Source organism: Ostrinia furnacalis, unplaced genomic scaffold (assembly GCF_004193835.3).
Source record: "Ostrinia furnacalis isolate ACB-3 unplaced genomic scaffold, ASM419383v2 OfSCF1067, whole genome shotgun sequence".
Taxonomy (NCBI): Eukaryota; Metazoa; Arthropoda; class Insecta; order Lepidoptera; family Crambidae; genus Ostrinia; species Ostrinia furnacalis.
The window spans coordinates 227,761-243,692 of NW_021131306.1; the positions used below are offsets into that span (position 1 = coordinate 227,761).

The 15,932-nt window shown below is 38.6% G+C and overlaps 1 protein-coding gene across 2 annotated transcripts in view; it reads left to right on the top strand.

The window, feature by feature from the left end:
• Eip63E (cyclin dependent kinase Eip63E) overlaps positions 1 to 11,072 on the top strand; it is a 51,958-nt gene extending 40,886 nt beyond the window's left edge. For both annotated transcript variants that reach the window (XM_028302067.1, XM_028302068.1), the window contains exon 3: positions 10,864 to 11,072. In XM_028302067.1, coding sequence (XP_028157868.1) covers positions 10,864 to 11,057 — 194 coding nt within the window. In that variant the 3' untranslated portion in view covers positions 11,058 to 11,072. The remainder of the gene's footprint in view (positions 1 to 10,863) is intronic.
• The last annotated feature ends 4,860 nt before the right edge of the window (positions 11,073 to 15,932 follow it).

Consider the following 15,932-nt stretch of genomic DNA (forward strand, 5'->3'; position numbering starts at 1 on the left):
TAATGCTTAATATTTTTGATATTTTATAAATCTTAGGAAAAACTATCATAATTATAAATTAAAGGGGTATTTTTTCAATAAGCAGATGACCTTTTTCACTGTTGAATAAAAATTCTTGACACAATAATATTTCCAGGAACGATGACTAACTGTTTAAAAACTCCGAACTCTGCTACACTTACCATCAATGTCCATAAAAGATTTATGGACTCTCCTCCAGACCATAATGTCCACTGGCACCATTGTCGCGTGAATCACACGTGTCTGTTTGTTCATACTGTTCCCCATCGGGCCGATTGTTTGCCCTGAATTGTTTAACGGGTTAATGACTGGCCCTGACTCGTATCCTCTCACGCCTCCCAAGGGGATAGTGTGTTGACGTCGTTATATTTTTATGACTCATCGAATTAGCTTCCTTCATACGATAACAGACATGGGCATTGACCAATCATAATAAAGTTAATGACTTGCCCATTACTTTTTTATTCACTTGCGCTATCGTCATACTAATGAAGATTTACATATTGAAATGGGTCATCTCCTTTCTATAGCTATGTAAATGGATCCCGCCTACCTTTGGAATGAAATAATTTAATTTTTAAAATTGTACATTGACAACTCGAAATAAAATATTTGTACAGAACGTTCGTAATAGATGTAAATATGAATAAGTGTATTTTGTATTCGTTTCGTAGCTTGTAATAGACCCTGCAATGTATAAAGAAATAGCGTTAGAAATAGACACAGAGATGTATGTTGTTTGTGCAATAAAGATAAGCTAGGCCAGAAAGTAGGCAATTGTTATCTTTATCTGTCATTTGAATTATATAGTGTTTTGTTGTATTTCTTGAGCTTCACATCCTTGTAAGATTGTGTTAAGTCATTTTATTTGTACTGTGTTCTATTGTCTTTTATTTGTGTCTTTATACCGTGTCTTTATTGTTTGTGTCTATTTTGTATATTTTAATCGATATTTGTTTTGTATAGATTTGATATTTGTTTACTCTGAACATGTAAATTGTATTGTATTTGGATATGAAAATAAATTAACTTGTTGTTGGTGTTGGCTTCATTTAGAAAGGGACATATAGGTAGGAAAAATAGGTAGTTAGAAAAGATAGGCAAATAGGTACTCACCCTCCGACGGAGGACAGAGACAGACATATCGGAAATAGAGCCGTAATCGCTTTACGGTATTGCCTTTTCGAGAGAAAAAGCAAGCATTTGTTGTCTCGCTCCCACTAGCGGCCCTCGCTCACACCGTATTGCGTCTCGCTCGCACTCGCTCCGTCCTTGTCGCACGGAGGCACGCGATACGGCGTTAGATTAATGCGTAGGCGTCACTAGTGGAGAGTGGCATGGTGGGCCCAAATATAGCGGCGGTCCGAGCCAAAAACACAGTCCACTTGAAGATAGCTACGAAGTAACAACTAAGAAACAAGAAGTCCCTAGAAGCCAACAGCAGCCAGTACAAGCCCACTCAAGACACAAGGGGTTGTTATTTCACTACACCCCCTCCCCGCTACCCCGCTACGTGAACCGGCGAGAGAGAGACGGCGACATCTCTGCATCGGGCGCTTCTTCTTCGAGCCTTCAACAACTCCCAGGCGCAACTCCAGTAACCCGTGGGGCGTACCCCACAATATTCTTATTGCAAACTATCTTTCTCTGAAACTGTCTTCAGTTCTTCAGTCTTTTGATTAGAACTTGATTAATTCATATTGACATTTTCCTCTTATGATGTATTAATAGTGATCAGACGACGTTTCCGATCCACTGAAGCGTGGCTGATTCGCATATGCCTACGTTAGCAGATTCAAAGTTGAGATACATCCATCCCTTTGGCTAAACTTTGACCTTTCTTAGAATCAATACTAGGCGCTAACGCTGCCAGCACGAGGAAACTTTCATAATTTATGCGCCACTATCAACTGCAAAAATGTACAGATTATTTTTGTAGGTATGTGGGTTAAGTCTGATAACGAATTTGATAAATATGCTGTTATGACACAGCTGCGGTCGTTAATTTGAGGCATAAATTATTCTTCGTATCATTTCGGTATGCGTGGTCGTATTTAGAATACGAGTATATTCAAAAACAACAGTATTTTGGACGCGTTACATTGTTTGACGTATGTTAACGTAAAGCGTTTGGCTATTAACATCGCTGCAACTTACTCCCTTATCTTCTCATAGTTTCCAAGGTTCTTGTCAGTACGTGACACCTGTGGTAATAATTGCTTATTACTTCGGGTTATAGCTCCACGTTATTAGAGGGTTCGATGCACACTCCAGCAAAATTCCCCGCAAGTTGAATCGAGTGCAGTAACAATTTACCCTTCCACACTTACCCTCGTCAGAGTTAATAATGGCAATCTTGCAGGCCTATGTAAATTTGTAGTGTCATCCCAAGGTACATTGCGATTAGATAAGCCCTATACTTACGGTGTGGCTTGTAGACTTAGAGCTAGCAATTTTACGTTCAGATTATAAATGTAACTATTATTCACATTGACAACCAGCAGAGATATTTTAAGCCCTTAAACCCTACCTTGATTTCTTTATATTTGAGTTGTATCCAATTAAGCTGAACTTCGTAGCTCAGAAAACATATATTTTGCCTCTACTACTTAGGGAGTCATTGTCAATTTCTTTCGTCGATGACCTAGGTCAATTCGAACCTCGATTCTTCCAAGAAAATAGCTACCAGCCCCTTGCCTACGACCCAATAAGGAGACGTTTGCGTGGAGTTTAACCTTTTCGCCACGATTTCGGTCTGCCATCCCCCGAAATAGGTCGGTTACGCAATGTCTGGCTGCCGTGCTAGGGTTATGGTCCCCGTACGTGTGTAGGTTGCGCAATTTGAATAAGCATTACCATTGGGAGCTGTAATTTTATGACATTTAACCGTATTGCGTGTATTTGTGCGATTTGCTTCGATAATGTATGTGCAATTTTTGGACGGTTTGTTTGCAATTTAGTGATGTTCATTATAGAATGTTTGTTTACTGTCAAGGCTTATCATTTGTTCGAAATTTTCATCATTATTATTTGTTAGCGGTGCACAGAGATACGTAAATGTCTCGTTAGAACAAAAGCTTTATACTTTGTTTCATATAAACTAGTTGAAGTATCTTTTCTACTTGGGTTTAGATTATACGATTTAACTTAAAAGTTCCCTCAAGATAATGTATTGTGCAAACAAACGTTAACATCATCCTTTGTGTATTATTTGTATTGTTGAGTGAAGATCTGATGCGCTCTATTTTGCGTACGAAATCGTGAAAGGTTTGTTGAATCTCATTCAATTTATACGAACGCAGATTTCTTCTATTGATATCAGGAAACTTTTCACAGTTGATAGGTTTTGGAAAACATAAATAGTAACTTTGCATGACATTGTTGTCTCTCATGTGATTGTTGTTTTTTAATCACTTTCTAACATATATTTTAGTATACCTCTATAAAATACAGCATTAATCTCGGTGTGATGAATTTATAACCCATTGTCTAACTGCCGATTGCTATCTCTTTCTATCGCATGATTTAAAGCGACAACATAATATGCTTTTCCGGTTCACTTTCCCGTACCATTTTTATTTATAGGAACAGATTTACTTAAAAATATTGTAAAATAAAAGTAAAAGTGGTAAGGTTCTACAAGTAACCATTTTTTGATTCCATATAAACTGTGTTAAGTTTCGACCCTGAACGGACTATTAAATGTCGACTAAAATGTTACTAAACTGTCCAACATGATGTATTTTCCGTGTAGGAAAATTAATAATGGAACGTAATAATAGTTCTAAGTTTCTCATGTAAATCATAATAATTAAAATAATATTCCGATCTACTACGAGTAGTTGCAGCGCGTCGTAACAATTTTCTCCGTTAGAAAGTTTTGATCATTATTTATATTCTGCTTTAATTACGCATTAAATTGTAGGTCTTTCAATCATACACAAAATTTATAGTGGAAAGTACAAGTACAAATCATCGTCTCTCCATTCCCAATATTCGAGTCAATTACCCTTTATATGCCATTAAAAACCGTATTTTCTCTAATACGATCTGTTTCGAAGACCAAAACACTGCATCCAAACCGAGCTAACATACCTGTAACTCTGGTCGTAAAAGTTTAATCTAGCATAAAGGCGGTAAATGAGCCGTCGCATTCTGCCTTGCAAACACGTCTAGCCTGGATAGCGTGACCTACATCTTCCGAGGGAAAGTGTCGCAAATGCCGCCCCCAGCCTTTTTGCCGCCCAATTGTACTGGATAGCTCACCATTAAGGCTGATCCACAAAAGAAAATATACCAAAGGAGGTGTTCGTTTGTGCAGATACAAATTGTGGAAACCTTTTTCGCGAGGGGACAATCAAGCGGGCTTTGTGAAATGGTAAAGGTTAAGTCGACTTTCAGAGGTTTTGCGAAGATATCTTAAAATATGTTGTTAACAATACTGTTTACAAACATAGACACAACCATTTGGGCTCAAATACATCCGATTTCCACAATTTACAAGAATTTTACTCTCCCTTACCTAGTTAAACATTTCTCGTTTTACAATCAATGAGCTTGCTGTAATCCAGTGCTACAAAAATAATATGGTTTTCGTTCACATTTTCCCTAATTCGATGTTCATTCAGATAAGCAGACTAATTTCAATTTCATTTTAATGTTGAATGCATTTGCAAAGCTTGCTTTTGCGCGCTCAATTCTCTTGTAAGCTTTTCCATTTAAAAATAGTTTTCCATTAAAATCTCTTCTATTTTCGTGCTTTTCATCGCTCGAAAGTAATAAAACTATTCGCATCCAATAGCGTTCATAATCCTCCGACAAAAGCAATCTATCTGGCGTGTTGTAACGACTAAGTTTGAGTGCTGTACAGGTAAGTCGCAAATTCGTAATTCGATCTGCGGGGCTATTATTACAATGCGATCGAAACCGTTCTGCGATGATCGCCATCGAAGTTGAGTGGTTTCTAAGCCATAAGGGTGAGTTTAGCAAAGTTTGATTGCAACTGATCGCGTTTGGTTGACTTAATGCCAGTGCCGATCAGAACTTAGCTGATAAGCGTTGGTCGGGAATGACCGCAGGACCCTCGTCAACTTTGACACCGGCGGGACTGCAATCCTCCGACGCCCGTGATTCCAGTTCTAGTTACACTGAAATGCTTTCGCGAGGATTAATCTAGAACTTACTTGCCTTAGTTTAGTTCTGGTTTAGTCGACTATTGGTTACCGATGTTTGTTTAGTAAGCTTATTGCATTTTCAACCATATAAATTAGTTTCTTGACCGATTGTCATTGGTTTTGATAACAACTTAAAATTACAAACTTGAGAAGGCATTTATATCTGAAATGAATCCTTTGCAATATCCCCATGTCTATTACTTGTAACCTAATCTGAATGTGTCAGTCGAATAATGAGGGAGGGTGAATCAGTGTCTTCATTCTTGACGGGTGACGCGTCTACCCTTCTCATACGTCACAATTCGCATCTGGCCGTGTGAATATCGGGTTTGACCTCACTGGATATGGGGTTATTGACTGCATTCCACTTTTTCTTTTTCACGTTTCAGACCAGTCTTTTTCTGAGCCTCATGTGCCAGTATCTTTCCAATTAGTACAACTTTAAATCTAAAGGCCGATCCTTCAGTCAATTAATCTTTTAAATGATGTTTTAACATTATAAAAACTCATGTGTAACTTGTTCTGTAGATAAAGTTGCCCGATGAATCAAGCTCTACTCATCCTGCTAACAACTATATTGTACGTACCTAACTTCTTCGTATCGCCAGCTAGCAATATTGTATCAATTATCCTGTTCACGAGCTTTGAAACTTTATAATTGCCCTGGAAAGTATGAATTCACTTAAAGAGAACTTTTTTATTCTGTTACGATTTCCATTGTGCAGTTAACGATCACAATAAAACATAAAAATCGAATGGACATTCTTCTGCCTGCTATATTTTAAAGTGATTCATTGATTAAGACTTTCGTTTATTTTACATTCGATTGTTAACATCCCTTCTTTAATTTATTTTAACGTTAAGTTTATATTTGTTTCGTTTTAGGAACTTGCAGCTTTGTGGTATAGAGAGCATCGTAAAAAAACCAATTCATCAAAGAATAAAGAACAGCAACCGAAGTGACATAAATTGTATTTAGTCGGGCGATATTTTCTGCCGATCCACAGGTCCGTTGATAAAGGAGCATAAAGCTAAATGACGAAGTTTATCGAAGACTCCGATGAAATATGGCGCTTTCGGCGGTTGTTTATGACGCCGCAGCCGCAAGGTCGTCGGTCATGCGATGCGTTTCCGCAATCTGACACCGGCAAGATGTACATATAATGCAATTTCGCATCTGCAATCTGCATATTTGTTTTTATTTTTGGTGACTCGAAAGCTGAGTTATAACTTCACAGATTGTATGTCTGAAGAAATGGTGTGTTTGATACTTTACGACAACTTGAAATTTGCAAATGAAATGGCTTGATTTCAATTTCCCATGATCCGTAGGCATTGTATCATCACCATTATCATCATGGTTTGGTGTTTTCTTATATGTATATTTATTTGAAGTGTTAGTTTTTTGCCTTTGTTGCTTTAATAGACTCGATTCCCAGAATTATGCAATGAAAACTTTTTTGCATACTACGTGTAAGAAAATTTATTATCTTAAACTGCAGTGCTACAGCAGTAAAAAACGGGCACGTAGATCGTACGTGCCTCGGCTAATTGTACTTAACTTTTTCTTTATCATTCATCAGATTAAACTAGTTCCTCGTTCTCAGGAAAATTTTTATTCAAACACATTTTCCCTTCTCTCGCGAACCTGATCTGGTATGCCCTTCGCGTAAGAAAACTCAAACACCGGTTTTATGTTAGATCAACTTCTTGCCTTTGTTCGGCGCGATAATAAAACAGCTAAGTTATGTGTTATGACCTCAGGTCGAATAGTTTCCGAGTTACATTCGCGATTGCAGTATACACTTTATGACTCACATCGCCCGCTGTCAGCGGCTCTACTTCAAGACTTAATAATAACCGCCGACCGTATGTTTTAACGCTACTAAAGATTTTACGCAAGAAAATAAGCCTGTCCCAAACACAATAGTGTTCGTCGCCGTAATTATAAAGACATAACGGTTGGTGAAATATACTACTTACCTAGAAATCTTGTTACGTGAGCATATTATTGTTAGACGTCAAGATGGTTTCGCTGATGTAAACGGTCTACGTAAACGGATCCCATTAACATGACCCCATTCAGTCTTAGAATGGCGATCGCCAAAATCGCCCCTCACGAAACTGCAATCCTGCTGACAAATTGGAGGCATCACTCAATCTGACACAAGAAATGGAGATTGATCATTTGCCCCGATAAAGAGTTTCACCGCCGTCGTCGGCAACGCGAAAACCCGGAAGCGAACCATCAGCGTTTAATTGTATCTAGACGATGAGCGGAACTGCGGCCTGAGAGGACGCATTGTTCTCTAGAACACAATTTATAAGGCCTTATCGCAGCCGCGCGACGCACGTGCTCCGTACCTCCTCCGTTCTAATCCCACGATAATCCGACCCGGAAAAAACCAATAACCATTGTTTTGCCAAGCTATTTACACTGCATTCATGGGATGTTTGCACGAATTATCGCCCGTGTGAACATAACACTTAATATCTCAACAACGTTGCTCGCCACATTCAGTCCGCACGCAACTTTCCGAGGCGCTACCGGCGCATGTAATGAGTGGTATGTGATGTCGAGTATCCAAAATAAATTTAATTTAAGAATTTAATTATTGTAAAGCTCGAGTTGGCGCGGAATCCGCAAATGCGTCTCGATAATTAAACCCGTCTGCCCTGGAGCGTGGCGAACGTGTTGTGTTACTTTGTGGTTACAGCAGTGCTTCAGAAATACCCTTGCTACAAGACGAGTGCCTCCGGGGGAACAATTTACGAGCTGTGAAAAAGTCCGGAATGCGTCTTGTATTTGTGTTATTATTTAATTATAAAATACCTTCATAGCTTAAGTAACTATTCATAAATTCTTACATTTCGCGAAGGAAGATAAGTAGATATAGTTCTCCGTGAGCCAGATGGCCATTGCTCTTTTGGAATCGCGTGAAACAGTAGCGAATGTATAATTAATGTCTCCAGAGCGCCTAGTCGCTTAATTTACCCATTACTTATGGTTATCTCTATTAATTACTACTATTTGTAAGGGATTATACAATTTGTCTATTTATTGCATCTTATAAGTCAGATTCTTGAATATTAATAATCGCAGCTTACGCTCGCTTGTCTGATTAACTTGGTTCAATAATTTACATGTGTTAGGAATCTGGTATTAAATAATTAATTTTATCTCTGAGGGAATCACAAAGGGGTTGCGGCCAATTAAAGTTGGGGTGTCCCCCAACGGCAGTTGTCACTTCATATCCTGCCTTTAAGAGATCGGGGGCTTCTTGAATCCGCACTTACCTCGGATATATGCAAATTACTTCGCAAAGTGTTGCACAGTTGGTTTGCAGCAGCTTGAGCCAGACCAAACTTATACCTATACCTTCATCCTACATTTTAGCCACTGTGTTTCCGTTCATTTTTCAAACGATAATTCAATTACGGCTCCCTGGAGAAACCTCCATGCCAAAATTGAATAAAGTCCGAGCAACTTTTACATCAGACTTGAAAGACAATTGTTCTGCATAACTCAATTCCGGGAACTCTTTCTTTATGGACACTGAATATTCTGATATTGTAATTCATTAAATTTATTGTCTATGGAAACTCTAATTTTCTTATTGAGGAAGATGTAAAAACCGGGTATTGTTGCTATAATTGGTTGATGAGGCTCCCTTTTGTAGTTGATAAGAACCTGTTAATTTTTCACGCCCAGCTCAGTAACCTGGGATTAGTTTGCTCCGATTTCTCTTGTTGCCTTCACTTCCCTACACAACAGCTCATTAACATTTTCTTTCATCTCTGACGTCTATTAATGATTCAATACGGCCTCATTGTAACCTTCGAGGGCGTACCGTAAATTAACAGTAAATGAATCTCGTTCGACACAATGTGTAGGTACGGGAACCAGCAATTTCTCACATTTGGTAATTTATTTACCATCCACCAGCAGTCGAATAACTTAATTGTCTTCTCCGAAATACGAGTAGAAAATTTTGGGACATGGCAATACGATGTTAACACGAAATTCTTGTTTCAATAATGTTCTTCATAAGTGGAGGGTTTTGTAATGGATCCAGGTATGAATTACTTATTCGTACATATGCTCGCTTGGATTTCGATTTGTCACTTTCTGAGGCCTTTCTCGGTATACAAATAGAGTTAAATGTCACTTTGGATTATTTCAGCATTTTATTCGTGATTTTATCTGTCATGACTCGACTCATATGAATACTTGAAACGACTTCTTACATAATATTGGTTTTGGATACAGTGACGTTAGTAGAATGTTATCTTATGATTTTGTTATGATTTTCTTGATACGTAACAGAAGTAAAAATATAAATACTGTTCAGATAGATGTTTAAGGACAATCATCCACAATAACTGCTTAGTTATGAGTAAATTATCATGAGCTAGAGGTTCAATAATTTGCATTACATTCGATAGATTAACTATTTTCTGATAGTCCTAAATCATGTCCTTTATGCCAATACAGCACTACAATTTAGCTTAAAATTCGTCATACCCATTGTTTTATTAATTATTACTAGTATTATCGTCGTCTGCAGCCGGGTTTCCCATAAAATGGCTTTCAATTTTAATTGCGGGATGCAGTCTGACCACAAAGGCAGTTTTCGACAGGGTCGCTTAATTGCTATTTGTTTGAATTTATGCATTCGTTGTAATGTTATCATTGCACTTGTATTTACTCGTGTGCAACATGGTGTTAAAAGTGTGGTCGAGGCAGTGTGATTGATTTGTGGTCAAAGATTGAGGTTTCTGATTGATGGAATTTGAAAATGTAGGCCAATCATAGGATTCGCTAACACGGATTCGGATAGTCTCTAAGATGGAGATTGAATCGAGTTTTGAACGTTGTTTTATAATATGGAGTTAGGGGATTAAGTTTTAAAGTTACATTAGTAACGTTAACTTGACTCTTAACGTGAGACTTGGATATCTCATGAAAAACAGCTAAGCTAACTACTAAAAAGTTGCTTTGTCCGTTACGTCTTTGTTTTGACTGGTATAATTTCGTGCTGAATGTAAATTTACTTCTTACATTAATGTCTTGTTAGCGCAAACAAGTTAAGCCCGATCCCGTAACATCGCGCTTCCTGCTGCTACATTTTATGGTTCACAATTTGTTGCTTGTACAAACTCGCTGGTTGTTGCACTCAATTTGTTGCTCGTCTTGAAAATAATTGTGGGGAGGATATTTCTGACGCGGTTTAATGTTTGTGACTAGTTTTCTTTTAAATTGAGTAGGTATTGTTACTTAGTATATCGTTTCTAGTCAAAACCTCTGTTTTGTCACTTGTCATCCGATTCGCACTGGAGGGAAGTTGAAGCTTCACTTCGAACTCCTCCTATGTTCTTCTGATTAATTTCGTTGCGGGTCCAATGACCGTTTAACTGTCACCTTGGACAAACTTGACCTTCGCTGGTTGTGTTTTAGTGGTGGTCAAGCCTTAGATCACAGCTACACAGCAGTTGTAGCGGTGGGAACGAGAGGTACGAGTACGAATAGTCCCTTAGTCAGAACCTTCAAGATTGCTCAAAAAATACTCAAAACAAATTGGTAACTTTGGGTTTCTCTTAGTGGACGGCGATTTATCCGAGATGCGTCTGTTCCATTTTCTCTAACCTTCTTTTCTTATTGTTGCAGCAACAAAAGACGATCCAGACGGTGACGTCAGCGAGTGCCGCGGCCGGCAGCAGAACGGCGGCGGCCGCGGCAAGCTGCCGTACAACGGGTACTCCGAGGAGTGCCTGGATCGGCTCGAACCCAACGGGAATATACCCCACGACAAGGAGCCGCATTACGGTGAGGACCATAATATATTTATGAGATTAGAATAAGAGCAAAATAATGATGTTTGAGGCGACAATAGCCCAACGGTGAAGGTGTCGGACATGCCGACTGGAGATCCGAAACCCTGGATCAAACACCGCCGCCGCCGCCGCTGGACCAATGTCCAGCAATGTCCTCTACAATAGTGAACGCACTCGTAACACAAGTATTCATATTTAGATCAGAACCGTTATTAGACAGTATATTGTTAAAGATGGCGTATTTTTGAAGATAGGAATTTAGTTTCAACAATGTTCTGTATAGCCAAATAGTTATTATCTTCGATATAAATAGCATCGCAGACGAGATTTCTTATTAGACGCACGTCAGAGGTATCATAATAGGCGATACTGAGTTACTGAGGGTAAATAAGATATTTTTATCATCAAATTTTTTCTGTTTATCGCAGTGCTATGTAGATAGCGTGGGTCGGCTTAATTATTTTCAGAGTTATTACCAGAACATTCTCAGAAATCGCTTTGTAGATTGCTAAGTTATTCATTTCGCGATGTAATCATCTTTGATATTTATTTTTATATGAATCGAAATAGGTTAGCGCTTGGAATATAAATTCAGTGTCTATTAAACCCTCAATCTTTCTGACATGTTAGTACACTCCCATTACACGGTGGCATAATGCAATGTAAATTGTGTATACGAGATGCAAATCGATGTTAACTCCGACATACATGAATGTATGTGGAGCGGCGATTAACTCGATTACGTCCTTATGTCGAGCCGCACTGCGACACTGGAGTGCTCTTGGGCAGCGTTGTCACATCACTCATTCTAGACACGACATTGGCGGTTAAGAACACAGAAATAAGGAATAGTTTTGTCCGATGCAACATTCAAATTTGCAATTAATGTGCTCGTGACAGTTGGTTCCGCGCACGCTGCGTGATTTGGAAATGATCTTCCGCTCGAAGAGTGCTACTCCTTTGTTCAAAAGTTACAAGATTCGGAAAGATAAATAGGGAAACTTAATAGGGCTTTTAATGTAACTGGTGTAACCTAAAAAGTACACTGCTTTTACATGAATTTCAGGTTGTCGCCGTATGAGCAGCCTCGAAACTACTTTTCAATGTGATGGCGTGATGGGTCATGGCCTCATTTTCTGTTTAGGAAAGGCGTGTACTTTGTAGGATTATATGTTATACCTGAATAGACTTATGTACTTTTGGTTATATTCATAAGTGGATTACCTCCACATTATTGGTTTTTACTCGAGCAGTTTTTCCTCTTGAGCAAATACCTATTTGTTTGTGAACTGCTTAACATATTTTTATGACCAGCAATTTTAACTGGAAGTTTCTTACTTTCGCATTATGCAATTTTTGATCGCCCAAATTGCCCTAAACAAATGGCAATGCCAGATTTTGTATGGAAGGTGGCGTCTTTTTTTTTCGCGCGGCCATCGACCAAACTTTGTTTTTTGATTACAAAATAGTGTAATAAACCAAACTTACTATGGCATGTATACCTCTAAACTCAGTCTGAACTGAGTTACGAGCATTAGAAGTTTAATTATTTTCATACTAGATTTGCTTTTTGCGCGCAAGTTTTGTAAGAAATTGCAACAAAATTACAATGCTTACAAAACTTGCGCCCAAACAGCAAATCTAGTATGAAAATCATCAAACTTCTAATGCTCGTAACTCAGATCAGACTGAGTTTAGAGGTATACATGTCATACTAAGTTTGGTTTATTACACTATTTTGTAATCAAAAAGGTTTGGTCGATGGCCGCGCGAAAAAAAAAAAGACGCCACTTTCCATACAAAATCTGGCATTGCCATTTCGGACAAGTTCCAAACTAGTTAAAGTCAACATTTGAACCGAGTTCGGTTAGAATAGTTCTATGCAGTTGTTTAAACAAATAGCGGGTATAGCCCGGATTGTTGGGAGTGCCTCATTACTCGCATCCTCTGAAACTTGGATAGTTAATACGCGGAGTTCGGGAATACTCAGCCCCTATGATTAAGTACCTACTAGGCTTTTGTTGAGTTTCTTGAGTTAGCATGTCATACTTTACTGCGTTGTCAAAGTTTCCGCGTTGTCTCTCGCTTTGATATTTCAATTGTTTTATAAAGAACTAGCTTTTGCCCGCGGCTTCACCCGCGTGAAATTTAGTTTGTCACAGATCGTCTTAAATTATAGCCTATATGTTATTCTGGGTTATCTATACTTCTATACTAATATTATAAAGCTGAAGGTGTGGAACNTATGTTAAACGGTAGGTGACGCTGTGGCAGAAAAAACTGTTCGTTTGGTTTAGCCAAATTTCGTTCACTGCTGGACAAATTCCTCTCCCAAGGATTTCCACGACCTTCACCAGATCTTCGGTCGATTTTCGCCATATTTTGGCGTAAATATGTAGGTTTATGAAAAGGATAACAGTTACGTACTGCCAGACGGTACTGGCATCTATTCTGTTTACGATCGTTCCCGTTTGATACCGATTGCAAGGCATGATAGCACAATATACCTACGGCTACACGTTCTAAAATGTTTTGTCGCTTATGGACCTACATCAGGTGGGCTTATATTCTGTTGATTGAATAAAATGTTTAGGTACTGTTTTCTTGTCTGAGAATTCATTTTTCGGGGATAATATTTTTATAATTTTAAAATCTTATAATCTTTATATTATTATCTCGGTTAGCTTATGTCAGTATTATGTAAAACTTCGTAATAAAATACATCAGTCTTCTTCAGCTCATTGCTGGACATAGACATCACCACACACCACCTTGCCTTATTCATGCGGATAATACAACATTTGATAACCAATGCAATTAAGCGAATGTGCTCTCTTCTCTCACTGTACCCTGCTCCTTACAAGCAACAAGACATTGTCCATTACCTCGGACACGGCAGAGGTGCGTTATCCTTAATTACGGATTACCGGTTTTACCGATTGCCGGTGATTTACCGGTCGCCTATTACCGATACCGGCAAGTTTTCAATTAGCCAGGTTATCTAGTGACATGCAGCTGAGTAATGCGCATAATTGTATGCGATTATGTTTAATATCAGAGTAAGTGATGATGGGATCGTTTTAGTAGAAGGTCTATTGGGAACAGTAATAAAATACTTCTGTTTTAATCTATAGATATCTGCCCAGTTGCTCACCATTATAAGTAATAATGGTTCTCTTAAAAGGTACATTTCATCATCACGTCCTGAAAGATTTGAGTTCTATGACAGAAAAATATATTCTGTTTTTACCAACTTTACGTATAGATTGTGAATTGTTAGTGTAGTATATTGGTACCAGTTTTATATTTTACTAATACTCAATTTCAATAGCTTATTTCAGAACAATTAATTGGAACCTACATTTTCTCTTTTAGTTAGGTACGGCAAGTGAAACTTTCTTGAACAGCGGACTTTCGATGCCTTTTCCACGTCTTCCACTGATTGCACGCACTGCGAATAACTATATCTAGCTGTCAAAGTGACAGCAGAAAATTATTACGCCCCTTTATACATGAAACGTACTCAAATTCCACTTTACTGAGCGCCTGAGCCTCATCTCGCATTATGTGCCTCGTATTCTGCAGTTTATATCACGCACACATCTTCGGGGGCATAGAGAAACAGCTTTCTACCATAGACAATCCCATAAACTAGCGTTTCCACAAAGCGGCCATTCAGCGCGACGTCTGTCAGTGCGCGCGCGCAGCGCGTCAGGGTTGCCACTTTACCAGGTACTGTAACTTATAGAGCATTGCTCATGAGCTGAAAGACGTAGTGTGGGCAGTGCAGGCTTTTCACTAGGTGGACCAATGACCTGGTGAAGGTCGCGGGAAACACCTGGATACGGGCAGTGCAAGATCGGTTGTTGTGGAAATCCTTAGGGAGGCTTTTGTCCAGTAGTACGTCATTTGACTGAAACGAACGGACGGACGAATAGGGCATTGATAAGGGACGAAGTGTAATTGCAACCCGTAAAATTTTATTTTGATTTGATTTTATTATCTTAAATTGCGTTGACTAACTTTTCGCAACTTGCACCCCTTAGAGCCCTCCATAGATAACAAACTCGTCATTTACATTGCGCGAGCGAGACGGCGCACGGGAGCGGGACGGCGTGTATTTATGCGCCGCCCACTAGCGCGCGCGCAGTTTTTCCGACAGCTGACGCGCTGTATATTTTAATTTGCGCTGACGACGGCTTTACGAGCGTAAGTTGGACAGGAAGCTTGCAATGAATTTGTAGCATGTGCACTTAACAGTGCCCGTTTTGATTTATGTGAATGGTGATTGACGGGGCTTGAAATTATGTATAAAGGGTATGTCTAATTATTGTCATTAGTCACGCTTAAGTTGTTCTTAAGTAAATTGCTTAAGCATGTTTGGTATGGATGAAAATGAAATCAATTATTTGTGAAACATTACAAGTATTTTGGATAACCTAGAAACTCTACCGTCATTACTGAATAATATTTGTAACTCTTGACAGCTTTATCGTAGGTTTTATGAGCTCTTTTCTAGTTTATTGTCAAAATGAATGAAATCGCACAAAAAATAAACAAACTGAGCACTCGTGCAATAATGTTTACCTTCACTACATAGGTTATCACTTTGAGAGCGAAACTAATCTCTTGTAAAACTTTACAATAAAGTATCACAAACCATCGTAAACATTCATTAAAAGCTTTTTCTGACGTGTCATTGCAACTATGCACTACCACAGTGTATAACAGTCCAGTATGCTCACTCACACCAGTCTCACCGTAGTAAGAAGCTAATGGGTAATTAAGTAGTCTGTGGTAATGTACTGTTCACAAATAGGCAAGTTTTTTTGCAGGGATACTTGTCTTTTCTATAAATAACTTTATGTACTAAGAAACCTTTGTAAAAAGTTGCACAATTTG